We start from the raw sequence: 26864 nt of genomic DNA, 5'->3' as shown, positions 1-26864 counted from the left end.
AGTATGGTATCATATCATATCATTTCATGTCATTAAATGCTGGTGTCAGCAATGGAGTGGATACTATGATGCTACGCGAATCCAGAAACTATACACAAGCCACTCAACCAAAACTAACAAGATCCATCATGGTATATCACGACTTGCCCTCCCCTTCTCTCTCTCTCGCCCTCTTCATCCTCTCCTCCGCCGCCTTCGCCAAAACCTCCCTCCGACTCTCTCCTCTCCCATCACCACCACCCCCACCCCCAAGCACAAACTGCCCCCCAGTCCATCCCTTCTCATCAACCACCAAACCCTGCTCCCTAACCCCCTCCCAATCCCCCGGATTATAAAACTCCTGATCCCCCACCGTCCTCCCACTCTTCGTCCAATCCCCCCTCTCAACCTCCTTCTCAATCTGGGACGTCAAATCCCAGAAATCACGATCATGTTCACTAAACACACAATGCGCCAGCTCATGACACAGCGTCTTCCGTATCGTGCGATAATCCCTATACCCATCATACGCATCCGTCCTCAGCCTTAACTCAATCACCTCGCCCTTATTCCGATTCAGACCCAATGTTCTCGACTCGCTCGTCGTATGCTCAGCCGGATCCATCTCCGTTAACAGCGGCACAGAGAACTTATGTTTCTGCATCGCGGATTTAATCCCGGGGTCGTCGCGGAGGCGTTCAAGAAACGTCAATGATTTAGAAGGGTTAGGGAGATGCGGGAGCGGAACGCATCGGTGGAAAGTGTAGGAGCCGCTGCCGTTGGCGCTGTTGGCGAGGGTGTGGATTTTGCTGATGTTGGAGGAGGTGCTGGACGGGGTGGGTTTCGCGGCGTAGAGACGGTGTGCGCGATCGCGGGCTTCAGCGCGGGCTTTGAGTTCTGTGCCGTGCGTGTTGAGGGACTCGATGTCGCGCGGGGGTGTGCCCAGCAGGGTGAGTTTGAATTTGGGGGAGGTGAGGGGGAGGAGGTCCTGGAGGGGCGTTGGTGGGAATGGATGTTTGAGCATGCCGGGGGAGGGAGATATGAGGAGCTTTTGGTGGGTTGGGGGGATTTGGAGTGTCGAGGAGATTAGCTCTGTTAGGTCTGTGAGGGTGCTGGTGGTTGGGAGGGTGAGGGAGTGGGAGGCGTTGCGGTGGTGGATTTGGAGGGTTAGGGTGCCCCCCGTTGGGGATTCGGTGTCGGTCATGGTTGGGGGATGGATGTGTGTGGCGCGTGAAATGGGGGAGTATTGTGGGGGAGAAAGTTGGATTATATACAAAGACGCAGAAGTGGTGATGATCTTCGATGGAGTTCGATCTTGTTTTGTCAGCGATAAGGCGATAAGCATGGTTTTATCACGTGGTGATAGGTGATAAGAGCTAGTCGATTAAGGTTAGTGTGGTTTCACCTTTTTTTACTGGTATGTAATGGAAGGGCCCCTGGTTACTGGTGCCTCAGGTAGCGAGCGGATCGTCGCTGCTTAATTTCGGCTGGTCCGAGGCTGTTTGGCGTTGAGAGATGCTGTCTGGGATTGATCACCCCGCGGGTCCTACTCTGTTACAAGTGTACTACGCCTGATTTAGCTTGTGCAGAATGATGCAGAAAGATTGTATGACCACTAGATTGACTCTGCAGAACGCTGACTGTCCACAACGCCGCCTGTACCCTGAACTCCGATCCTTATATGATTATTTACCAAAAATGACCATGACACCATCCAATGATGCACTTATGACAGTCGATAGCGAGAATATGCAGCCGGTATGACTGGCTCACTCATACTGCCGGTCGTCCATTGCGGCCGGCACATCCAGCACCCACTCTTCGAGTTCCGCATCCCACGTATGACTATCACATGTCAGCATAAGGCGGCTCTCGGCTAGAGGGGGATTTACTCACTTGTGAAATTGCGTGTTCGTCAACGCCTTCTTTGTATACTCTTCTGTTAGCACCCCATCGTACCTAAATGGCACCTTGGCTGGCACGCCCTCAAACGTCGATCTCCGCAGTGGATAGATATCGTGTGTCTGATATTTGTGCCCATTCTTGCACTCCCATTCTGTGGGCTTTTCGGCCGTCAGTCGGCTTAGCCCTGTGATATCGATGTATAGCCCCGTGCTGATGTCGATCCAGCGCGCATCAATTATATTCAGTCCCATGCCGCGATCACGCTGACGCGCCCACGGGTTTATATCGAGGAGGTACCGGCGCTCGACGTCGGGGTCGGTAGTGGTATACTGGACAACGGTCTGATTGAAGTGGTCGGCGAGATGGAATAGTGTGGTATCCATGACTTGAGTGTCGATGTCCCAGTCCCAAGGCATGATCTGGAAAGAAGAAGGGTTAAAACAGCCAAAACTAACCATGTCTGGTGCATCAGGAATAGCTCACCTTGCCATTCCACCACCACCCCAGCAATGTCCCATGCGCAATCCATGTTTCCAATCCATTGTCCTCAAAGAAGTTCAGATATGCTCGGATCATATGCGTCAATGTGATAGATCGCTCCGCGTCCGGAACCGGCTCCCCCTGGAAAAATCGCGAGTCATAGTGGCCCAGGGTGTCGTCACGACCTGGCTCATGGAAATACTTGAACTCGTCTGACTTGTTCAGCCCGTACTTCTGCCACAGCGGGTCTGGGTCATTGCGGTTGACGAAACTGCCGTGGTTGCTGTGCTCTGCGGGGCTGGGGCGTGCTGTGGCCACTGCTGACCAGATCGCGCAGGTGAGGACGGCCAGCAGGCCCCGAGGGTTCATGTCCGGCGGCAGATGTCAACGTTGTGTGTTTGAAAAGGGTTTTTATTTTTGACAGTTCGGGAGGTCAATCATGCCCCTGCTTGCATTCTGGACCGGGTAGGTGATGTTTGGGTGAGTATGAAAAGTTGATCCGGTTGATGCGGGGGATCAGAACAGGGCTGCCAAGTCGTTGCTCGAATGCGTTATAGCCGCATACGTCGAAACATATAATTCGCGTGGTGCATCGGACGAGAGAAAAGAAGGCCACCGGTGCTAACAATGAGAGCAGCCAAGTAAGTGCCAGCCCGACTCGACACGCCAATCAGGCATGGACAAGACAGGGGGGAAAGATAGACTGAGGGGGGGAAAGATACAAGGAAAAGGAAAGGAAGATCAGGAGAGAAAAGCACGGGGAACGGTTCTTGATAGTCCGACTAGACAGGCTTCGAGAACCACACGAGCCCGCAAATCAAACCGGAAGATCCGACGAATCCGTTCAGTTAACACAGGACGGGAAAAAGCTTTGCACCTCTGGGGGCGAGGGAAAATTGGTTAAGGCCGAGGAAGAATAGAATCAAATACGACTCCGTATTAACGGGGTGACTTCAACAACCAGCCAAGCGGGGCGACATTTGGGAGGCCCACTGAGGACCCTCATTAGATAGATTATTACATTGGCACAAGTTGGGAATAGGCCTTGGACCCTTTCCGTGGATGACGCTCTGCAGGTCCAGATCGGCAAGGATAACAGCCATGACGACAGGGAGCTGGTTGGCTGCGCGAAGCACGCCGGCATGCCAATGCTCCATTCCCATGAGGACAAAGAGAGCTACTTGTTATACTTTTGTAGGAGAGTGTCAGGATGGATGGTCTTCTCTTCGGAATCACGAGAGTAATAGTTCCTAGGCAACCATCAAAGAATCCACCCAAAGGAGACGGCGCTCCATAATTGATTGATTGATTTTGGCCGAATTCAGGGAAGAAAGAGGAAAAGAGTCGGGCCTCGCGTGCCATCTTTCCCGACGTGTCTTTGGCTCTCTTTTTTTTGTTTCCCACTCCCTCCCCACTTATCTTCCCTCCTAGGGATGTTTGTTACTACTGCTTACATACGGGAACGCCTTCCGTACCATCCGCTTACCGTAACACCAACCAGCTTCAGCAAAGCAGCCAACTGATTCATAGGGCTACACACCCACCCCCCTTGGTCTTCCCTGGTCGCAATGTCCATGACTCCATTGTGTCTAGTAGTCAGCACAGCACAGATGCAGGATGGCTTTGGCTAATTATCCGTGCCACGGTGACACCATCCTGAAAATCTCCCCATTGTATTTTAGTGTCCGTGTCCCTCCCTTCCCTGCAAGCAGGACAATTTGGAGGCGCCGAACGGCTGGTTCTCAGACGATGACCTGCAGTGTTGAAACTCCCCTAAAGCACAAGGGGGCAGTGTGTTGGCACGAATCATATATGAGATTCCGCTCCTGCTATGAGGCCAAGAATTAAAAGGATGCTGAGGCCAAGAGACGTATTAATAATGTCCAGCGAGATCGATACATCATGCACCTCGTAGGGCAGACAAATGCCCTACAGTACGCCCTGCATTATCGACCAACAACTACTGGATACACACCATCGAGCGCTAACGATCCTTGCACCTGACTCGAGTCAAGCAAGTCCTTCTATATACATACGCACGAGCATAGTACCTACCTCCAACTTCCACCTGCTATCCGCCCCCAAATTAAATCCCCCATAAAAGATGAAAAGAGTACTAGACTCCGCTACCGAGTATATTGTCAGAATCTTATCGCGCATCTGAAACAGTCCGGTTGCTTCCAGGGAGATACAAAAGTAGTCGTCTAGGTGGTCGTAGTAGTTACATACCACCATCGTACGACATCCATACACCCACCCCTAACTCCCAATACCGTAACGAACTGCCCCTTATTCGGAAGAACCAAGGTTGCTTTCCAACCATCAGGTTAGGTTAACCCCCCTGGACTTTCCTGACTAGTCGTCGTCCCCACAGAAATGCTACTTTAGTCTTGATGGCTGAACCCAAGCAGAACCAATTCGCTCACTTCTCTCCGACGCATCTGCGCGGAAGGGAACAGGACCCTGCCAATCTCGGAGCTATCAAATGCCTCCGTGCAGGTATTGGTTGTTGCCTATCAAAGTACAGGGGCAGGAGGAGAGCCGAGTTTTCAACTACGGAGTACTTTTTAATATACCGACCTATCAGGTGGCTAGCTAAATTTTGGTGCTGAGACCTGTTTATAAGAAATATGCCAAGGAGTATCGAATAGTCGGACAGGTCTGTCTGCCAAGGGGTGGGAGTAATTGGTGGCATCCGGTGATTCCGCTCGTACTCGTTTTTGTATGGATTGTTTTGGGGGGATCAGACCTTCATGCCGGGTCACTTGACTAGTCTGTTTTCGGGTCTGCCAAGCCTACTGCCGGGTCACATGATGATGCTCAGGGTCTTGGATTTCTTGGTTCGGTATTTTCATAACATTTTCCGCTTACTAATACGTTATGTCCATTCATAACTGCATAGTCCAACTATGTGCTAACCGGGCATATACAACTTCCACAGTTCATGCTTCTCCCATCACCTGCTGTAACCTGGCCATCTGCCAGTATTCGCCCTCGAGTTGCATCAACTCCTTGTGGGTCCCTCTTTCTACAATATGTCCATGCTTGAATACCAAGATTTCATCAGCATCGACAATTGTCTTCAGTCGATGGGCAACAGCGATGACCGTTCGCCCCTTCATCACACGTTGAAGTGTCCTCTGAACTAGTTCCTCTGAGGCGGAGTCTAGTGCTGAAGTTGCTTCATCAAGCAGACTGACAGGAGTTAGGATCCACTAATCACGGATTTTCTATGAAGGGGCCCCTTACAGAATCTTTGGCCGACATAGAAGCGCCTTCGCGATGGCCATGCGCTGGCGCTGGCCCCCGGACAGGGTCGATCCGTTGGCCATGACTGGAGTGCTTAAGCCTTGAGGGAGTGATAGCTGACAAATTATCAAGATAGTCAGGATATGTAACAAGGATATTTGAGGGGTTGAAGGCCCGTACCACATAATCGGCTAACCCAACGTCCTCCAAAGCGGCCAAGATCTCATCGTCTAATACAACCAGCTCACCACTCTGCAGGCAATCGCTCAGAGTTTCTCCGATTAGACAAGGATTTTGGTCGACCAGCGCTAGATACCCTCGGTAACTGTCGAGGTTATATTGTTCAATGGGCATATCATCTAGTGCTATTGCGCCAGTTTCACCGGTGTAGAAGCGCTCCAGCAGATTTATGACCGAACTCTTTCCGCTGCCTGTAGCACCCACGAGAGCAATGAAGGCACCCGCTGGAGCGTTCAGACTCACATCTTTCAATGCTAATTGAGACGAATGGCTTGGATATCTGAAGTTGACGCGTCGTAGCGAACGTTAGCGGTAATACTTGGCACGTCAGCGTCGCCATTATTGAGCTTTCTGTGGGTGGCTGCTGATATTCCGGCGCGCATCAGCTCCTCCAGTCTAGCACCAGCAGCTTGAGAACCTGCAATGTCAGGAGCATGTGCGAAAAGCACGGACGCAGACTGAGATCCCCACATCGTGGCTGCGAAGCAGATGAAGAACTGCTGGACATTGTATTCGCCAGTTGCGATTAGGTGTGTGCCGCCGTACCAGAAAACGAAAGCGATGCTCAACGCCCGGAGGGAGGTAGTGCACTCATATGTCGCAGCAAACATCAGCCAGTATTTGCGTTGGCTGTCTCGATGGCTTGCACTTTCGAACGATGCACTGATGGCCTTCTGCAGACCAAGAACCGTCACAGTCTTGATGGCAGAAAGGGCTTCATGTGCAATAGCCACAGCACTAGTGTCACGCTTGATGTATTCCTGTACTCGCGCCACAGTGTGGTATTGCATAAAGCCGGAAACAACTACTAATGGGACCGTTGCTGTCGCAGCAAGACCAAGCTTCCACCCAAAGATACACCCGATGGTAATTCCTGTCGCGAGCATCACAATGCTTTCAGCCACAAGCCCCAGTGATGTTCCCGAAACACCAGTGATTTGCCGAGGCCCAGATGCAAGGAAGCTGACCAATGCACCAATCGAATTGTCCTTGTCTTGGAAGAAGGGGAGATCGTTCACAAGCAGATGTTTGAACAACTGCGAGCGGGCTCGGAGAACCAACTGTGATGCGGACACGGCAAAGCAATATCCCCGTACCGAATAAACGACAAATGCGATAATACCGAGGGTAAGGTACATGGTGGCCCAGAATTCAACATTATGTCCACCGGTACTGAGGCTAGGATTAATCATTGACATGATCCCGTTACCAAAGAAGATTGCTTGAACAGGATATGTTATTCCAGCCAGAACGCTGAAGCTCACGCCAGCGGCTATGTAAGGAAACTCTGGTCTATTGAGACTCCAAACACGCCCGACACTGCTACTGGACGACCGTACTGCTAATAGGCCGTCCTCTGGTATGTCCACCGTATCAAATTTGACCAGGATATCTTTGGAATGTTCTTCATGAGTGCTCAACGAGTGCGGCCGTTGTCTGATAAGCCTGTCTCCCTCTGATCGATGGAATGCTTCAAGTGCCTGATGCCTCACTAATTCTCGATACATCGCAGATGTACTCAACAACTCCGCATGGGAGCCTTGGCCTAGGATCTGATTGTCCTTCATGACGATGATCTTGTCAGCATTCTGGACTGTCGACAGCCGGTGGGCTATTATCAAGGTAGTTCGTCCTTTGACGACTTTGTCCAGCGCCTCCTGAACTGCTTTTTCACACCGACTGTCAAGTGCAGCCGTGGCCTCATCCAGCAGTAATATAGCTGGTTGAGAGATGATTGCACGGGCAATGGCAAGACGCTGCTTCTGACCCCCTGAGAGATTTGATCCATGTGCCTCAATCATGGTGTTGTACTCCTTGGGCATACTCGCAACGAAATCGTGAATTTGGGCAACTTTGGCAGCCTCGATTACGAGCTTTCGTATCTCGTATGCGTCCTTTTTCTACCTCACAAAATCAGTATCAGAACTGGAAGGCAAAAGATAGTGGTCGTGAAGCACCTCAGCGGCAGCTTTGGGAAGCCCATATGCGATATTATCGTGTATTGATGCACGAAACAGGGTGACGTCCTGACCGACATACCCAATCTGCGACCTTAGCCACGCGACGTTCATGGCATCAATCGGCTCGCCATCCAGCATGATCCGACCACTGTGTGGATGGTACAGTCGTTCTAAAAGGGCAAACACGGTTGATTTCCCAGACCCAGATGGTCCAACAAACGCTACAGTGTGTCCAGCAGGTACAACAAAATCGACACCTTTCAAAACCTTCCCTTCAGGCCGCGAAGGATACGTAAAGTGTATATCTTCGAAGCTAATATCTCCTCTGACCCGACTATGCGTCACCCCGGTACTTGCAGAAGGATCTATCGGTGATTCCCGCTCAATGACCGAAAAGACACGGCTGACAGCCGCGTTGGCCTGGGTGATATTGACAATGGATGGCAATGCTTGGCTTAGCATTCCACCCGCAACGGCCATTGCATACAGAATTGTCAAGACTTCCGAAATAGTGCAATGCCCTTGGCGGAGGAGATGGTCAGCCTGCCAGAACTTGGCAATCATTAGCGTGGCTGGAGCAAGAAACTGGAAGGGGACTAACTATATACATACGCCCAACCCGTTCGCCCAGTGCATAACCATGACAGACCCTGCAACAAGCATACCGAAGATGAAGCGCTCCCGAAAGTCCAATTCTGCTGGATGTCGCAACGCTTCGTAATACCTTTTGCCATACCTTTCCTGGCTTCGAGAAGCAATGACGCTTCTCATGGCGCTGAGCACTTCCTGGGCCAAATTGTCTGCTCTGACGTACTGAGCTAGACTCCTTCGCTGTGTTAAACTTAAAAATCCCCCCATCACGCCGATGAGTGTAAGCAGGGCAATCGGTTGAGAGATCATGATGCCTGCAAAGCGCCCATTCTGGATGAACGCGCAGATAATTGCAACAACAAAGCCAGACAACCCAGAAAGAAGCTCACCAACTTTTTGCGAGATACCAGCTTGGATAAGCTTCATATCCTGATCCATATGAGACGTCAACTCGCCAATACCGACCACATCGAAATAAGCCATATTCTGCCGCAAGGCTGAAGCGAGGTATTTCTGCTGAAGCTGGCGCGAGATTTGCTCTCCGATGGTGTTGAAGCCAAATGTGCTGATGGCAGTCGTGATCAGAGACCCGATTGCTGCGCTGCTGCGTCAGATGGTGACAGATAACGGATTAATCCAGATCTGCCTACCGATATACACCAAGTAGAGCGCGAGACTCTGAACATGGTGTCGAATTTCGTCCGGTGCATTGTTATCTCCGGTGATGAACTCGCGTGCAAAGTTTCCATACACGACTGTCACTAGAGGCATTGCTGCGCCCGCGACTATTGCGCAGCATCCTGATAGAAACAGCAGACATAGCTGCGATGTGTTGGCGGTTCGGTAAATGGTAAAGATATTGGCAGTGCTGCGCACTATATGAATTTGGGACTGGAGGGCCTCTGCCTTATGCGTTGTGTCGGCAGTTGGCTGGATAACCTTGAGTGGGATTCCCTGGCTGGACATGCTCATGAGTAGCTTAATCCCAAAGTGCTGAACTAAGGCTAAATGCTCCGGGCGACCGGCTTATTTATAAGGACTAAGATGTGATCGACTAAAATGGATTGGACTAAAATGCGATTGCTACGTGGGTCACGGCATTGACATGGTTCTTTCCAAATCCAGAACCCCTGGTCTCAAGTTTAACGTATAGCTAATCCGCTTAACATACATCATTTCTGCTCATCCAGCTCCAGCAATGCTACCAACTGTCTATGGATTGCTGCCCACGCCCCAGGTCGGGTTTTGAACAGAAGCCAATAATCCCCCGCAGCATCCTTCCCGATAATCCTGACTACGTTCCGGGTCGGATAACCCTGACAAGTCTCAATGTCGTTGATATACGACGGTCTACCTAGAGCATGTGGTCGTTCGCTCAGAGGTACTCCTGGAGCCACCACGGCGGCCGAGAAGTCCAGTTCAAAATATCTGGCCTTGTGTTGATTGGTGCATGCCATGAACAGCAAATTGGCATCTCCGACAACTGGTGGTGTCCGAGTGAACGATGCCCTCTGCATGGAGGTCAAGGCTTGAACCTGTTCCTTTGTCCGGTGCTCCATGAGGGCTTTACGGTTCTTGGACGCCACATACGCGAGGCTAGCATCCTGGATAACCTGGCTTGCAACCAGCAGTGTGTAGGAGTAGAAAAAGGCGTTTCCAATGAACCCCGCTCCGCCACTCGGAAACCATTCTTCAAAAAGTGCCCATACGTTGAAGACGTTCATGACCATGATGGTTCGATTTGGCGCAGGATTCAGAGCTGTGGTGATGGTCCTCACCCACCACGCCATTACAACATCGCCTTCACTCAGGAAGGGTGCCTTTGCCTCATTATCCGGACTCATTGCAGCAAGCTCCTTTCGAGCAGATTCCTTCAGCTGTTCCACGCATCGTCTTGGCAGGCGAATAGGATGTTCCTCCTCTTTCTGGTACCACAGTAGCTCCCACAGATACCGCAGCCCAAATATCACTAGGCTAAGTCCGCTAAGAGCGCGGCCAAAATTACTATACGGCTTCACCGGGGCTTCTGTACCCAGTGTGCGCAGAGGATCATGTTCAAAAGGGATGAAAGGTGGTACTTCGTCTTCTCGACCCCGCAGAACAGCTATCCACGCCTTGAAGAAGGTTGTCCGCGCAATAGCATCAAAAAGCGTATGAACATAGCTGACCGTCACGAGAGTTGCGTCTTGAAAGACAGAAACATGGATATGAAGTTGTGGCCGATCAGTGTAAATCCAATCAGCCAATTTACGAGGACTATCCGGATGGCGGACAATAGGAGCGAAGACAGCGGGCGAAGGCGAAAGAACCGATTGATCTTGGCCTGCTTTTGGTAGCTGCTTACCGAGTGCGTGCTCGGAGATGCGCAACCCATACTCATTGGTGGTGAAGTTGTATGCAGGCCGCGCCTTGGTATACTCAGCAGGAATGTGGTATTCGAGGCGATTTTGATCCTGGTTTGGAGAGAGCGTTAGCCTTGTTGATACCAGCAGGAATTGATATGAGAATGGAGGAATCTTCATATTCATACGTTCAGGCGCAGACGAGCTCCCAACTGGCCCCAGTTTCCAATCTCTGTCAAACGTGCCAGAGCAGCATCGAGTTTGGAGGCGTCCAGTACGTCGTCAAAGCGAAAGGTGAAATCATGGCAGAGACGACGGAGGTAGTCTAGGTCATCCCAATACCGTAGGGGGACAACCTTGTCAGTGGGCACAGTTGCTGGCCGGGCACGGTTGAAGATCGGGAAAAAATCCATCATTTTGTTGGGCTATCGTGCAAGGCGTGGGCCAAACAAGAAAGGAGGAGCGGAATGCAGAGAAATTCAGGCATGCCACGGCTCTCTGGTTTTCTGCACAAGCTGTCATCTTCATCTCCATCTGCATCATAAAGTCACACGAATGCCAACCGGGAAGAGGGGGGGGTTCAAGCAGGGAAGGAGCTGCTCAGAGTCCCACAAGAGGGAAAGCAATCACTGCGCCCCGCCACGTTCCCAATAATGCAATCGATCTATCTTGATCCACTTGAAGGAAGGGGAATGTGACGAAAGGCAACTTCATACAACACGATCATGCAGTTCAGCCGCACGCCCCGCCCGCCCCGAAGAACGATATTCCCTTTCCCCCTCGACATACTGGCACGCCCGCTGAAGAGCCCGTCCCAATCTACGATGTCTCACAGCATACCTTCAGAAGAACCAATGATTCTCAAGAAGTACCTCACGATCCTTTTGGGTACATTCTTCGCAGTCCCACTAGATACTACCTGACCACACGGAGAAGGAAATGTTTTTCCGCCCTTCAGCCCTGCTAGTTCAAAATGCTAGCTCATACTACGGAGCACCTACCAAATCCATCCAAATGAACAGACCCATTGTGATCCCAACAAAGGAAGCGGGGTCTGCATACGGAGTACACTATCCATATCCACTAGTCCATCTAGACCGACTCTCAAGTCCCGATCCAATCCAATATATCCGACAAACAAACAGTATGCACGCTACGTGTCTCGTGCTTGTTCACTCGAATTCCTTGTTGTCGTCAATTCATGTGCTAATGAGTATCCCGGGACTACTCTCTGGCCGCTTTGACCAAGTAAGGATCCACATACGGAGTATCTACTAGTGATATCTAGCTGCATTATGCAGTTGTGCTCGGCTAATTGAATAAATTAAAATGGTGGCGATGGCTAGGAATTCACTCGCTTTCATGAGTGTCTCATGCATGATCTGATAGTTTTTGTCACAATACGTGAGCATCAGCTCTCTCCGATTTTTGGTGGTTATACAGCATGGTAATGCTGCCGCGTTTCTTCATGTTTACGCATAATGAGGCGTTGATAAGTTTATTCTTGAAGAATGGTACGGTTGTAAAGTTAATCTTGGGTTGGCACACGTGTCAGCAGTACTGAAAAAAGAAAGTTCCTACAATTTTAAGGTTGTGTTGCTACTATGCTGCAAGGACGTACCAGGAACTAGTCGAAGCTAAAAAGTACTACAGGTGAAAACACTCAGATAGTCCTGGTAAATACTAAAAAATATGATATATATACTAGTTGCGGTGACTGCCTCACAATCTCTGTCTACATAGTTATCCAAGTTATTGTTCAAAGGCGCAGACGCATGTGATCGATCGGTTGGCTGCGAAACACCTCCTTGCGGCATCTTCAAGCCTGGGCTTGACTCGCCTGCAAATAGCGCCCAAGAGCCATCATGGGAAAGTAATGCCGATAATAGTCGTAGCCCAAATAGAAATGATTGGGAAATCCTGTTCCCGTGTAGACCGCTTCGGGCCAGGAAGCTCCATTGCCCTTTTCCGGCTGCTGTGAGCATACCAGCCACCGAATCCCCCGCTCAATCGCAGGGTCAGTGAGGGGAAGGTGGGCCAATAGTCCCATTAGCGCCCATGCAGTCTGTGATGGCGTTGATTGCTGCTGCAGCTGAGTGCCCGGTGTTCGGTACGATAGTAGCGGTTCGCCCCAACCGCCGTCGTCATTTTGCTTGGATTTTAGCCACTGTAGCGCCGGCGCCACCAGCCCACTGACTCGCTTGTCGTCTTCCATGTAATATGCCAATCCGCACAGCGCATGACACGTCCCATAGATGTAATTACATCCCCATCGTCCGAACCAGGCTCCGTTGGACTCTTGTGTGGATGCAAGGTATGTGATCCCCCGAATGCATGCATGCCGTAGCATTGGAGAAAGGACGGGTCTTTTCAGTTCACGCTTCATCATTAAACCGAAGGCTTCCAGAATCCGCCCAGTAATATCGGCACAGGAGGTGTCACATAAGCTGTCCATATCACTGAAGGGAATTTTGTTGAGGAACAGCTTATCATTTTCCACGTCAAAGGCGGCCCAGCCTCCATCGGGGTTCTGCATGCCTAGGATCCATGTTGCTGCTGCAATCACCGAGTCCGAAGCGACGGACTGGGGATCCTGCTTAAGCTGAGCCAGAATGATGGCCGCGGTGTCGTCCACATCGGGATAGTGGCTATTCTCGTACTCAAAGCTAAACCCTCCAGGGGCTAGCTTAGAGCGGTAGATGCGCCAGTCCCCGCAGGGCTTCAGCAATTGGCGATTCCGGATCCAAGTGATGGCCTGCTGGAGGATCTGCTTATCGGGCGACATGGCATCGCAAAGCCCGATCGACATCAAAGCTGTGTCCCACACGGGAGACACACATGCTTGGATTCGTTTGCCCTTCTCGTCTTCCCAAGCAAAGTTTTCCAATGCTTGGATTCCAAGGCGGACTGGAGGGTCATTTAGCTCGTAGCCCTCCAGCACGAACGCATAAATACTGGCATGCATTGGAGGAAAGATCCCAGCCCAGTCACCAGTAGGTTCCTGGCGCTCGAGGATCCACTGTATGCATTTTCGTCGAGCGTATGATCGGAGCAAAGGGACGGAACGCAGACCGTTCAGATAGTAGAGCAAGTTATCCACGACACTAAATGCAAGTCCAGTAATGTCTCCCCGAGACAGCAGATCCCGGAGTGACGAGCCATACGGCACATTTTTGTCCGTCGGATCGAGCCATAACTCATCTAGGTAGTCCTCCGGTAGCGCGTACACGGGCTGATGGTGGCAGATAATCAGCAGCGGGGCAATCGTTCCTCGGGCCCAGGACGCTAAAGTGTACATGTTGATTGGACAACTGGAAGGCAAAAGAATTAGCTCCACGGGTAGCTGGGGCACTGCATCCCATGGAAATAAGCCGAAGGTTGCCAGGAATATGCGAGTGAAAACGCGAACTTTTTCAGCACCGCCTGCTTTGCGAACAAATGCACGAGCTTGTTGCATGGCCGGCATGTCTGGACTCGTCCCCAGCAACTTGAGTGCTAAGTAGGCTTCAGTCGTGGTGGATACGTCACCTGGATACTCAGGTGCTAGGCCCCATGAACCATCGCAGTTCTGCTGTGATAGTATATAGCGGCAGTAAGCCGCATTGTCGGTCCTCAAATCCAGGCCTAAAGCGTGTCGAAGGAAGATATACTCGGCCGTGATAGTAACATTGGACCTTAACTCCCCGCACCAATGCCCATCAGAGCGTATCGAACTGAGAGCATATTCGGTTGCAAGCTTCAGACTATGCTCTATATCTGAAGTAAGTTGCTCTTTCCCGGGGGTTATGCCTTCTTTGTGGCCCTCTTCTCTCAAAGTCATCATCACAAAGCCGGCGTGGGTTTCGAGAGTGGAAAGTAGCAAAGTAGCAATTATAAAGTTGTAGTAGAGGTAACAGCAAACAACTGCCTCTCGGACAACAGGAAGAGATGTTCTATATCGATTCTCCAGCTCTGTAGTAAGGAGAAACTATGCAAATTTATAGTAGTCGAGCATGTTTAGCGTATTCTAGTAGCATGGATATTGGTGGGTCGCATGTGAGGGCGCGGGGTCTCTCTTTCCTTCCTTGATTCCCCTGTTAATCACTCTCGTCAAGGATTCCAGGTCTGCTTACCTGCAATCTCTTTTCACTCGATAGACCAGTCATCCGAGCATGACTGACTGTTACCCAGCGTAACCGTTCCCCGTCAGCATATGGCCTCTGCTTTGTCCTTGCTTTGTCACCATGCAGGATGTCCAAAGGTACAATTCAAACATGACAGCACTGCTGCTATCCGGACCCTCCAGGCCAAACGGCCTTCTCCTAGCTTTGGCTGTAATTGCCGTTGGTGTCGCGATCACCCTCTTGGCAAATAATTTCAACCAGCGCCGAAGATCGCGACAACTTGAGCGACTTCATGGCTGTGAGCAGCCGCCCAACGAAAGCGACCGCTTCCAATATGACATTTTTGGCATCGCTAAATCAATCGAGTTGGCATATCATTTCCGCCGTCGAACGTCTCTCCCGTACACAAATGCACTCTTCGAGAGATATGGGGAGACATATGCCTCCAATGTCTTAGGGTATCGGCTGCTATTTACCTGCAACGCGGACAATATCAAACATCTGCTTTCAGCGGCATTTGTTGACTTCGATAGTTCTCCGTTGCGAAGGCCATTGTTTGAGCCAATCACACCACATGGCATATTCACCCTTGACGGTGCGGCCTGGAAAACAAGCCGGGAACAGTTGCGAAGTCGGCTCTCCGACCTTCGCAAGGCCATCGATCTTAGCTTGTGTGAGCAGCACTTCCAAGCTTTTCTTCGGCACATCCCTCTGAATGGGCGACCCTTCGATATCCAGTCCTGCGCGTTTGGTCTGTCTCTAGACATGCAGACCTTGTTTTCCCTGGGAGAGTCTATTGATGCTCTCAGCTCCACCCAATCCCAAGAAAAGAAGCAATTTTTCAAGGATCTGCTTCTTGTTAAGAATAGAATCGTGCAAGATGGCTTCCGTGGCCCGCTTCGTCATTTAGTACCCAAACGGAGCTTCCTGCAGGCTTGCAAGAGCTCACGAGCATATGTGATGACTCGGGTTGTTAGAGATCTGGAAAGACAAGGCAGTGTGGACAAAGAGGCGGATGAACTGCCTACACTCGAATCATACTCCGATACAAATCGGGTATCACAGCTTACCGATCAAGCTTTGAGTATCTTACTTGCAAACGATAGCATGAGCACGACACTTTCGGGCCTTTTCTACTGTCTTGCCCAGAACGAGCGCGTTGTGCATAAGCTGCAAGCATCCATCATTGACGCCATTGGATTGACACCTCCAACGTGGGGGCAACTCGGGACGCTGCAATATGTCCGCTGGGTCCTTCAAGAAGGTTCGAAACCTCTTTTGGCCATCTCAGTTAGGTCATGCACTAATATCATTGTCCAGCGATGCGACTATTTCCCCCAGTTGTTTTGAATGCGAGAGTGGCAAACAAGGAATCAACCCTGCCAACTGGAGGTGGAGCTCATGGTGATAAGCCGGTTCTTGTTATGAAAGGAGACATTGTAGTTTTTTCCACCTGGGCTAGGCATCGCTTAGGGAAGGATTTTGGGGAGGATCCTGAGGAATTCCGTCCAGAGCGGTGGGAACAGCTAAGCGGAGACATGGCTGGCTATATCCCGTTCAATAAGGGTCCTAGAATCTGCCCTGGCCGTAAGCTTCCGTTCATTTACGGTGATGCGCAAGATGCACTGGCTAACAAAAGAGCAGAACATTATGCTATGACTGTGCTCACATACATTGTGGCTCGCATATTCCAAACCTTCTCAACCGTGTCAGATTATAATGCTAGGCCATGGACGGAACGCATTAGTATGACTTTCGAGAATGAGAATGGGGTGCTAGTTGGGCTTAGCTAGGCCTTCCCATAGATGTGTAGACTTTCTTGGATAATAATCGTCTGGCTGATGAGCGAAGAGATACTGGATGAGTGCTGGTTCATGCAGTGATGAGTTTGGCCAAAAGACATGAAAGCTGGTGAGAAGCAATGGTTTAGTGTATGCAAACAAGGAAGGACACCAGAGCTCATCAGGTGACTATAATTGTATAGGCCAAAAGCGACTACTATATTAATGATACCAAATCCTGGGGGAAAAAGCATTATCATTACTCTGAGAATAACGGCACGGCGACTGCGTAACCCCAGCTACGCAGCCATGACGGTTGCGCAGCTAGTATACGACTTTAAGCGTCTTTCTTCACCCCAGCTTCGATTGTTCCAAACACAGGAAACATTTTTCTCATCATCAAATCCTACCAAAGCATTTAGTACATCATCTTCATCAATGCCACATAGGTACTCTGCAGCAAAAAGGAGAAGGATACCTACCACACCCCATTGCGGCAATAACCACAGTGCCCATTTCGCAGGAACAGCGCCTCCACCAACCCACAGCTTTCCTGACACCTTCCTCTCGACTGCCTGAAACACTTTAGAGGCATATGAGTACCTGTCGATGCCGCTATCCTGCAAGCTCCCATCTCCCATTTTCTGAACAGCATCCTTTGCTCCAATGTAATATGAGTTCTCGGGGACCTGGCGAGGGACGTAATTGTCAAAGAACTTAGTCTTCACACCACCAGTCATAAGAGTGATGGTCCGAACACCCAGCGGAGCCAGCTCCATACGCCAAGTCTCGCTGGCGCTCATAAAGGCCGCTTTTGAGGAATTGTACATGCCTTAAGTGAGATATACTAGTTAGAGAATGCCAGGCTCTGTGACTGTATTTGGAGAGGGACTGGACTCACTCATGAATACAAATGGTAGAGCTCCATTCACTGATGTATTGTTTACAAGACAACCTTTGGACCTGATCAGTAGAGGAGCAAAGGCCTGCGTCACAGCTAAGGGCGCCCAGAAATTCAAGTCGAATAACTTTTTGCCGTCCTCGATTGAAGTATCCAAAGCGGGGAGAATAATGCTGCCTCCACTATTGTTTACTAGAACGTCAAGCTTGCCGCCAGTGGCTTTCGTCACCTTTTCCACGGCATCAGAGATAGACGTCGAGTCCAGCACATCCAGGGTGAGGACGGTGGCATTGGGAGAGTTGATGAGAGACTTGGGGGCCTTTGATGGCGTGCGCACAGTGGCAAAGACATGATAGCGGTGATCGTGGAAGGTCTCAGCCAGTGCAGCTCCGATGCCTCCATCGGAGCAGCCCGTGATGAGGACGGTCTTTCGATCTGTGGACATGGTGCGAATTGCAAAAGAGTAAGAGTATGTCAGGAATTTCTGGTAATTGGAGAGAGAAAGAAACTCACCATGGGAGACATCTTGAGAAGATATTTATCTTGCTTCCAGCTTCCCAAGAAGGAAAATAGTATTGTAGATATGGTGTCGCCGAATGAATCCAGCAGGAAGTATACCAAGGCCGGTGACTATACCGGAATCGGCAAATGATATTAGAAGCAGCGACACGCCATCGGTTCCTGTCAGCATCACCAGCTGACAAACCAACCATAAAAGCCCCCTTCACCCTCTTCAAGTTCCTGTTCGGGTAAATGATATTAAGACCCTGAATGTCATTCTACTTTTATGATTTCACATCACAGCCAGCATCTCGACCGAGCTCCCCGTTTCACATCCTACTAAATCGCGCATACAACTGGAGCTATCTCCACCAAATCATGCACTTCATTATATCAACAGATAACAAAAAGCCCGACAGAAGTACCCGTCGACTTATCCGAAGCCATGTAATGCAAGGCATAAACAAAGGGCGGCCTCGATACGACCGACGGAAAAAACCCAGTCCGATACAGCAGGATCAGCTTCCATCGCCACAATTAACGAAAATGTATCAGGACTCCGACATCATCCAGTCGAATAAACTAGTCGTGGGGCCTGATCCGTCTTTCGCTCAATTCGCCGTTCAAGTGGACTCCCGCACCTTCGCTGATATACTACGATGTAAGTAGGTTCTCCCGTATCCTAACCCATCGTTCGTTTGCGTAGCTAACGCGAATACCATTTAGTCGCCAAATTATCAATGCAAATGTTCTTCCCATTGGGTTTCTTGATTGATTTCGACTGTAGGGATAAATCCTGGTTCCACGACTCTATACGCTCCGATGCAGCGTATCTGCATCTCACCGTGTCCGCATCAGAGGTGTTCATGGGCTCGGTTCACGGTCGACAGAATGCCGATGAACTACTTGCTAATCGCAGGACCATGCTCCATTTTGCAAAGGGCGTGCAGATCCTCCGCGAGAGACTGACGGGCGTCGATCTCCAGACAAAAATATCCGACTTCACTGTACGAACTGTACTAATGCTAGCCATGACAGCGCATCTGATGGGCGAATCGGAGGTCGCGCAGAAACACATGGAGGGCATTCGAACAATCATGGATCTTCGAGGAGGTCTGCGCTTATTTGAAAGCCAGAAGATTCTCATCGAGCTGTTCAGGTAAGCCACCTACTTCCCCATAACAGCCAACCTACTACAATAATTGACCACCATTAGATGGGACCTAGGCCTCGCCCTCCAAAACAACACCACGCCCATGTTCTTCAGAGACAAATTCCTCGAGCCACTCACTCCATTCCCCACCATCTTCAACCCCACCTTGAACCAAATTAACAATCCCATCCTCCCCCAACTCCATTTAGACCCAACCCTAAAGACAACCTTTCACGTCCTCCAAAACTTCTGCACCCTAATCAACACAAGCATCACCGAGACCCCCCAACGCCGCCTCTCCCCAGACATCATCCCTTCCACGCTCTCCTCCGTAATGTATCGTCTTCTCCAAATGCCTTTCCCCATGAACAGCAACAACGAAGCCTTCCGTCTAGGTCTCCTCACCTTCTGCCATCATACCTTTCTTCAGTGGCAGGATAAGACACTGCCTTTCGTATATTTCCCTGCCTCGTATCAATCATGCCTTTTATCGTTGATGGAACAATGCCAACGTCGTCAAGATGAAGAGGAGGATTCCTCGGAGCTTATTCTCTGGCTATTGATGGTCGGAATCCTTGCATTGCCGCCGCTGCCGTCGTTTCTGGGGACGGATCTCTGGATGAGGGGGTATTTGCGGGAGTCGTTGGAGAAGTTGGAGATCAGGACGTGGGGGGAGTTGCGGGGGATTATGAAGAGGTGGGTGTGGGTGGATTTGATGCATGATCTTGCTGGGGAGGGAGTGTTGGGTGATGTGCTGAAAGTATAATTGGTGCTGACAGTAGTTTCATTTGGTATCCTGTTGTGTATCGGCATCAAACACTAAGAGTAATTATCTTTAAATGGTGAAATTAGGGAATAGCAGTACTAATCTATTTGTCTTAATTGGAAAGGTGGCGAACGACTTCGACTGTCGTGTCATAACTGACTTAATATGTGGCGCTGTTACTCTGATTAAGGGTAATCTTCACCCTACTGGGCTCACTCTGTCCACTACTACTAATTAAACACCGAGAAGCATCCTGTAAGATCAAGCATACTGCATGGGCAAAGATACTATATTCTGTATTACCAATCATATACTTTTCAAGCAGGTCTATCCACATCGCCATGGCATATCTCTAGTTCTTTTGCCCCTGCCAGTTTGCTTCCACCGTTTGACCTGGCCATCATCTCCAGGCCGACCACAAATAAACGCGGTGAGGGAAAGCAAGTACTGAAAGGGGAGATCATGTCGTTCTACATCACAGTGCCGACACCCGGCCAGAATAAGGTGAAAAAAATAAGGAAAAATAATAAAAGAAATCCGTAATAAACAACTGAAGGGGTTCAACATGATTGCATTGTTCGTGACCACATTGTCATCAAGCTGCGATCCCACAGCTGGGCTCACCGTTATCTACCAATCGAGCAAATTTACTGCTCAGCGGGCTTCTCGCCCTCAGCCGGAGCGTCCTTCATCTCAGCGTCGGGCTTCTCCTCGGCCTTCTTAGCCTCCTCTTCGGCCTTCTTGGCCTCCTCCTCGGCCTTACGCTTGGCCTCTTCTTCGGCACGCTTCTTGTTGGCGGCCTCCTCCTGGGCCTGGCGCTCGGCCTCCTGCTTCTCGCGGTAGCGCTGGATGATGGGACCGGCGACGAAGCGGATCTCGTCCATCTTGGCCACGTAGACCGACTTGGTGGTGTCCTCACCCTCCTCGTAGAGCCAGTCCTGAACAACTCAATTAGTTTCTGGTAAACGACAGATGGAACGAACGTTCTGAAAACTTACCTCGGTGTCGGTCAGCTTAGCCCGCAGCTTGTCCTTCTCCTCTTCGTTGGCGAACTCGGAGTAGACGCCGTCGATCTTGTCACGCAGCTCGTAGATGCTAGACTCGAGCTCGTTCTTCTTCTCATCGGTCTCGGCAATGAGCTTGTCCTCCATGTACATGGAGTTCTCACGCTCAGTCCAGGCGTTCAGGACGGACTCATCGGTGGAGGTAGTGCCAGTCGAGATGGGCAGATCGCCCTTGCGAACCTGCTTCTTGACCTTGCGAGTCTTCTTGGGCTGCTCACCATCCTTGCCATCGGTGTCCATGGCCTAATCAGTTGTCAGTAATCGGAACATCTCGCGAAAATGACCTCGGGGGTTTATCACTCACATCACCCTCCTCGGGAACAGGCTCCTCGACTTCCATGTCCTCAACGTAGTATCCGGACTCCAGGTTGAGGATACCGTGAAGGTTCAGACGAGCCTTGAGCTTGCAGATCATGAAGTCGTCGTTGGCATCAGCCTTGACACCCTTGACGGAGAAGCGGCCCACCCAGGGGTTGACCTTGCCGGGCAGCATCTCGGGCTTGGCGTAGCGGGCCTCAAGATCGAAGGGCTGCTTGCGGTAGAAGGTAAGGATCTTGGTCGAAGGCATAACGTTGCCGCGGTTGAAAACGGTCAGGCTGGTGTCCTCGTCGGGGATGTCGGCCGACTGCTCCCAGGTGAATTCGATGGGGTAGTTGACGATATCGTGAACGGAGAAGTCACGCACACGGAAGACGGGGGAGAGGATGGCACAGCTGAAAGCACAGCCGCGAGCAATGGCCTCATCCTGGTTGAGGGTGAAAGAGAGGGTCTTGCCGAAGAACTTGGCGACGGCGTCCTTGATGGCGGGCACACGGGTGCAGCCACCAACCATCTCGACGAAGTCAATGTCCTCGGGCTTGAGCTTGGCCTCAGCCAGGGCTTCCTCAATGGGAACGGTGACCCGGTCCAGAAGGGGCTTGACCATGGTCTCGAGCTCCTCACGCTTAACGATGGCGCGGACGTCGACGTCCTCCATCAGAGACTCAATGCTCATGGGAGCAGCAGGGTTGGCCGACAGGACCTTCTTCATCTTCTCGGCAGCGGCCAGGGTACGAGACCAGGCCTTGGGGTGAGAGCGGACATCGATCTTGAACTTCTCCTTGAACTCATCGGCGAAGTGCTCGGTCAGGGCACGGTCGAAGTTGCGACCACCGAAGTGACGGTCGTAGGCAGTAGCCTTGACGTTGAGCTCACCCTTGCGGAACTCGACGATGGAGGCAGTGTAGTCGCTGTAGCCGATATCGACGAACATGACCCGACGGGGCTTCTCCTCAGGGCCGGGCAGGTCGACCTTAGTGATACCGTAACCGAGAGCGGTGGCGGTGGTGTCGTTGATCAGGCGGAGAACCTTGAGGCCAGCGATCTCACCGGCATCGAGCATGGCGCGGCGCTGGACGTCGGTGAACCAAGCGGGAACGCTGATAGTGACGTCGGAGACAGGAAGCTTCAGCTCCTTGGAGGTGATGTCCCGGATCTTGGTCAGGTACATGGCGACCAGCTGAGTAGCCGAGAACTTCTCCTTCTTTCCGAGGTAGCTGACCTCGGCACCGGCCTGGCCATTGACATCGCAAAGCTGAGCCGTGGTGTACTCCTGCTCGATCGCAACATCGGGGTCGCTGAATGTGCGGCCGATCAGGCGCTTCAGGTTGCCGACCGTGTTCTTGAGGTTGGAAGTCTCTTGCGTCTTAGCGGCCTCACCGAGAGCTCTGCAGCGGGCATTGAAGCCAACAAGGGAACTGTGTGGGAGAAAAACAAGTCAGTACACGGCTGAGTAACAGGTATACTGGGCAGGGCAGCAAATATGGCGCCGACATAAAAATCATGATAAGCAAGTGAATGGGCGAACTTACGGAGTAGATCTGTTGGAAACTTCGTTGGTGATCTGTAAGCCATCACAATGGACCAGTTAGTAATTACTTGAGGTCAATATGACGAGCGGATGGGCAGCGCTCGGAGGGGAAAAGAAAATTGGGTAGAGGGGGAAGAGTGACGCACAATATCAATACCCTTGTTACGGGCAACACCGACCTTGGTGCTCTGGGCACCGAAATCTATACCGACGACAGACATTGTCTAGATGAGGAAGAGGTAGAGAGGGGGGAGAAGAGAGTGGGGGGAAGAAAAAGGGGAGAGAGGGGAAAGAAGAAGAAGTAGAAGAGTGATGGAGAGGATGAAAGAGGAAAAAAGTGGAAGATGGGACTGAGGGGGAGAGGTTGGGGGAGGATCCAAAGAGGGCAGAGAAAAGAGCGAGACGGAGGGGGAGAATTTGCACTGCGAGAACTGCAGGACCCGCCACTAAAGCTCGCGGGCGGTGAGGCGTCGAGTTTCCAACGTGGGCACCGCTGGCTCGTCAGTCACTGAAACTAGTAGTATCTATCAGGCAGATACTATCTAGGCGCAAATTCGATGGGGGGTTCCACTTGGGAGACAACTTAAAAATGTATAATTACGCACTAGAGGAGATCAATGCAGACAAAAAAATATATATAAGAAGTAGGTGTTCCCGGGTCGGAGGATTACAGGAATAAATAAGGGACCTGGCGCTCGCAAGCATCCCAGCTCAGCTTCACCGGCTTCTTTGGGCGCTCGTCGAACCTTCTGGCTGCTGCTCGACGCCTCCCACCTTTCACCGCTCCCCGTGTGCCGGCAGAACCCTACCTGACCGCTTTGGCGGGGCTTATCGATAGTTCAGAGTTTTTCTCCCGTTGGTGATGACTCATCATGTGCATATCTTTTTGGCCACTCCTGCGTTTCAGTTAACTACGAGGGTGTGTTTGGCACTCTATAGCTGGTGTTAAACGTCTGATAGACCCGGATACTGCAGCTGGCATAACGGTATCTTACGGTCTCATTGGTTTGCAGACTTCTGTCGAGAAGAATCATCCGATCATCATATTCCAAATGTTGTGTCATGCTTGGTAACATGTAAACATCCATTCGTCTTACTCTCCTGGTTATCGGGACCAAATAGAGTTGACGCGACTTTACCATACGCACATCCATGATTTCAGGGAATAGTAACTTTGGCTTGGTTGATCGTGCGAGAAAAAGTTATTAGAATACAAAGGATGTGAATAGACAACGGATCGAAAAGCCATGACTGAATGAGAATCGAGTAACTAGTTCATTACACATGTGTGCATGAAGACAGGCTCTAGTACTCTGGTCAGTCGGGCTCTATTCCCAAGTCACTCTCATGCGCTGCCTTTCGGTTCAAACCATTTGTTCTGGTTGCATATATCTCCTCTTCTGCCTCGGAATCCTGCTAGGACGCTTTGTATATTTCGGCTGTGGCAAGTGTTCATGGGGCTGAGACATATTCCCAGGAACAGCCCTAGATTGTTGCATCCCAGATTGCGGCACACTTGACGATAGTACCGGGGCTTTTCCGCTCGGAATTCCGCTCCCTGACTCAATAGTATGCATTTCATACGCCCGGTTGTCTTCCAGGTCCTCGTTAGACTGCACGTCCAGGCCACGCTCTCCACCGTCTGCCTCCTGTGTGTGTAGAAGTCCGGTGGACTCCTGCGCCTGGCTACCAATGTAGAGTTTTGCTCGTTCCTCGGCACTCATCAAGGTTTCCACATGCTGGGGCAAAGAAATTGAATTACCGCCAGAGTCGGATGTCGCGACCGAGTCAGATGAGCAATGTGGATGAAGGCCGATGCGAGGCACGTCTGGAAGGGGGGTCAGGTATTTAGCGAGACTGGTCCCCAGAGCACCTTGATAGTCGTAATACCGATCTGGAAGCTGTGGCGCAAATGAGAGGCGACCATTGACCTTGGATGAAGGCCGGATTGGAACGCCTTTCTCTTCAGTTTTCGTTCGAAAGGTGTCTACCTGGACATTTAGCTCATCCCCCTGGACCCTAGCCTTCTCGACCGCTTCCTCTGGTGTAGTATGCTCATCAGCTTTGGCTGCGTCAGCTCGAGGCCCGCCCCAAGTTCGCTGGCCTGCAGTAAAAATCCCGTACACTATGTAAAGCCAATTGAAGAAAGGATTCAGGATGAACATCAGGGGATAGAGCCAGGCTTTGAATCGTTTGAGTCTTATCCCAAAATAAACCATGAGGATGTAATTGAGACCGAGCGAAACTGCAATGAAGCCAACAGGCAGGTTCTTGATCTTGCTGGAAGTTGTGATGATCGAGATCGCCAGAATGAAGAATAGCAATGCAGTCGTCCGGATTGTGTTCTGCATGAAGCGCACCAGACACAATAGTGGGTAGCGTTTCCACAATCTGACATCAGTCAGCATACACACTTCGTTGGTTATGTAGCCGAGAAACCATCGGCGTCGTTGTTTAAGCAGGCTACAGAATGTCTGTACCGCCTCTGTCTTGCAGAAAGCACTTGTGCACATCTGAATCTGATAGCGTTCAATCGCCCCGATCATAAATAAGTGCGTTAACCAGCGATCTTCTCCCAAGTGACACTTGCCATAGTCGAAGAGATCCTCACATTGCTCAGCTTTGTCTGCGAAGTAGTATCTCGCCATCTTGCGGAAAGCTGAGAATCGTAGGATTGTCAGTGCTCCCGGTAGGCAGGTTACAGCGCCGCAACCAGACTCCACAGTACGTTCAACAAGCTGCCCATGAATGTATTCCATGTCCTGCAGAACAGTTATCAGGGAATTTCTCTCTGTGGTCGAAGTGATGATGCCTGTCATCGCTAACATATTATGCTGACTCCCTGGTTTCAATTCCATGTCGTACATGAAGTTCTGCAGACATAGTTTGTCAAGAATGCAGTCTGAATCGATGAACAACAGAAATAGATCGTCATGATGCTTTAGATAGTCGGCATAAACCTTGTCAATCAGCCTGAAGGTCTGTTTCTGGCAATGGCGTTTGCCACCGTGCTTGAATCTTGACACAGTGATTCTTGCTCCTTGGTATGTCACATCAATGCTTTGCGGGTAACTCTCCAGCGAAATTGGAATTCCAAGGTGATTGATCACTTGGAGATAAGGTTCGTCGATGTTGCATCCATCATAGGACAGAAAGACATGGATGCAATAACTAGGATAGTCACTGTTAACGACTGAGTCAATTGCCTTGATCAGAACGACGGGGTCTTCTTTGTATACTGGCATGACGATGACAGTTTTCGGTGCGGTGCGGTCATCCAAAGCCTCCTTCACCCTTTTGGTTCGCCCTAAGGAGTGAATCACGAATCTATTGACACAAAATAGCCAGGGAATGATGAGAAGCGCAGAGAATGCCCAGAATGCGAACCATTGTAGTACCGACACGAGCTGATGAGGAAAATATTGCGTGATCTGCGGTGGTAGTGGAAGAATAGCAATCATCACCGGAAGGAAGATTCCCCTACATGAGTGTTATGATAGTTCCTTTCATGAAACTTTGCACTTACACAAGCTCACCTACACAGCGTGATGAGAAGGGCCATGATGACTGCGAGAACTCGAATACTCCAGTGATCGGCCTTCTGATATACTTTGATCAGACAGTAAATAAACGCAGCAAGGAAAAGAAACCACTCCAATAGCGCTGCAAGCAACAACGGTCCGAGGATTGAAATGTAAATGATCTAAGCCCATAGTAAGTGTACTTGTCTTCCAATATTTTGGCTTCAAGCCTACATCTCTAGTAGGCCATGCGACTAACACCTCGGGCACTAGTTCCTCGGCCATGATGAGGCGAGCTGGCGTTTCGTTTCGGCTTGACCAGTTCAAATTCTCCGCAGGTTTCTATAAATGCTAAATTTTAAGTTTAACACTCGCGAAGAACCGTCAAAGATGCCCGAAGCAAACCGTATTCGTTGAAAAGCAAGTGCTCTTTCGTACACTACTCGGATAGAAGGAGCTCTCTTATCGGTCGCTGCGG

At 50.6% G+C, this 26864-nt stretch overlaps 11 protein-coding genes across 11 annotated transcripts; 2 read left to right on the top strand and 9 right to left on the bottom strand.

The window, feature by feature from the left end:
• Positions 1-136: 136 nt before the first annotated feature.
• An08g05390 (uncharacterized protein) lies at positions 137-1183 on the bottom strand (the record flags this gene model as incomplete). Its single annotated transcript, XM_059749062.1, has 2 exons — positions 137-788; positions 813-1183. 2 exons carry the CDS (start codon positions 1181-1183, stop codon positions 137-139), a joined length of 1023 nt encoding a protein of 340 aa, XP_059604040.1.
• A 411-nt stretch (positions 1184-1594) lies between these two features.
• Positions 1595-3527, bottom strand: An08g05380 (uncharacterized protein; the record flags this gene model as incomplete). The annotated part of the gene is made up of 6 exons (XM_059749061.1): positions 1595-1655; positions 1759-1824; positions 1876-2303; positions 2368-2681; positions 2930-3021; positions 3394-3527. The coding sequence occupies 6 exons, from the start codon at positions 3525-3527 to the stop codon at positions 1595-1597; spliced, it is 1095 nt and encodes a 364-aa protein (XP_059604039.1).
• A 14-nt stretch (positions 3528-3541) lies between these two features.
• On the bottom strand, positions 3542-4599 carry An08g05370 (hypothetical protein; the record flags this gene model as incomplete). The annotated part of the gene is made up of 5 exons (XM_059749060.1): positions 3542-3614; positions 3819-3953; positions 4098-4190; positions 4273-4305; positions 4397-4599. The coding sequence occupies 5 exons, from the start codon at positions 4597-4599 to the stop codon at positions 3542-3544; spliced, it is 537 nt and encodes a 178-aa protein (XP_059604038.1).
• Positions 4600-5306: 707 nt separating this feature from the next.
• An08g05360 (uncharacterized protein) lies at positions 5307-9377 on the bottom strand (the record flags this gene model as incomplete). The annotated part of the gene is given in 6 exon segments (XM_059749059.1): positions 5307-5559; positions 5614-5729; positions 5794-7754; positions 7812-8366; positions 8427-9001; positions 9056-9377. Coding segments are annotated over 6 exon segments (3782 nt in total), but the record flags the coding sequence as incomplete, so codon positions are not given.
• Positions 9378-9577: 200 nt separating this feature from the next.
• An08g05350 (uncharacterized protein) lies at positions 9578-11163 on the bottom strand (the record flags this gene model as incomplete). The annotated part of the gene is made up of 2 exons (XM_001392614.3): positions 9578-10858; positions 10936-11163. 2 exons carry the CDS (start codon positions 11161-11163, stop codon positions 9578-9580), a joined length of 1509 nt encoding a protein of 502 aa, XP_001392651.3.
• A 1403-nt stretch (positions 11164-12566) lies between these two features.
• On the bottom strand, positions 12567-14570 carry An08g05340 (uncharacterized protein; the record flags this gene model as incomplete). The annotated part of the gene is made up of 2 exons (XM_059749057.1): positions 12567-12939; positions 12982-14570. 2 exons carry the CDS (start codon positions 14568-14570, stop codon positions 12567-12569), a joined length of 1962 nt encoding a protein of 653 aa, XP_059604036.1.
• A 430-nt stretch (positions 14571-15000) lies between these two features.
• Positions 15001-16643, top strand: An08g05330 (uncharacterized protein; the record flags this gene model as incomplete). The annotated part of the gene is made up of 3 exons (XM_001392613.1): positions 15001-16114; positions 16171-16437; positions 16495-16643. The coding sequence occupies 3 exons, from the start codon at positions 15001-15003 to the stop codon at positions 16641-16643; spliced, it is 1530 nt and encodes a 509-aa protein (XP_001392650.1).
• Positions 16644-16930: 287 nt separating this feature from the next.
• An08g05320 (uncharacterized protein) lies at positions 16931-17977 on the bottom strand (the record flags this gene model as incomplete). Its single annotated transcript, XM_059749056.1, has 2 exons — positions 16931-17463; positions 17533-17977. The coding sequence occupies 2 exons, from the start codon at positions 17975-17977 to the stop codon at positions 16931-16933; spliced, it is 978 nt and encodes a 325-aa protein (XP_059604035.1).
• Positions 17978-18579: 602 nt separating this feature from the next.
• On the top strand, positions 18580-19952 carry An08g05310 (uncharacterized protein; the record flags this gene model as incomplete). Its single annotated transcript, XM_001392611.1, has 3 exons — positions 18580-18694; positions 18760-19192; positions 19250-19952. The coding sequence occupies 3 exons, from the start codon at positions 18580-18582 to the stop codon at positions 19950-19952; spliced, it is 1251 nt and encodes a 416-aa protein (XP_001392648.1).
• A 647-nt stretch (positions 19953-20599) lies between these two features.
• An08g05300 (uncharacterized protein) lies at positions 20600-23086 on the bottom strand (the record flags this gene model as incomplete). The annotated part of the gene is made up of 5 exons (XM_001392610.3): positions 20600-20890; positions 20951-21259; positions 21321-22752; positions 22867-22898; positions 23012-23086. The coding sequence occupies 5 exons, from the start codon at positions 23084-23086 to the stop codon at positions 20600-20602; spliced, it is 2139 nt and encodes a 712-aa protein (XP_001392647.1).
• Positions 23087-24229: 1143 nt separating this feature from the next.
• An08g05290 (uncharacterized protein) lies at positions 24230-26671 on the bottom strand (the record flags this gene model as incomplete). The annotated part of the gene is made up of 3 exons (XM_059749055.1): positions 24230-26345; positions 26392-26474; positions 26621-26671. 3 exons carry the CDS (start codon positions 26669-26671, stop codon positions 24230-24232), a joined length of 2250 nt encoding a protein of 749 aa, XP_059604034.1.
• Between the last annotated feature and the right edge of the window lie 193 nt (positions 26672-26864).

The sequence above is a fragment of the Aspergillus niger genome (genome assembly GCF_000002855.4).
Source record: "Aspergillus niger supercontig An08".
In the NCBI taxonomy this organism is placed as follows: Eukaryota; Fungi; Ascomycota; class Eurotiomycetes; order Eurotiales; family Aspergillaceae; genus Aspergillus; species Aspergillus niger.
Note: the sequence above shows the minus strand (reverse complement) of the source record. Positions and strands in the feature narration are given on the sequence as shown.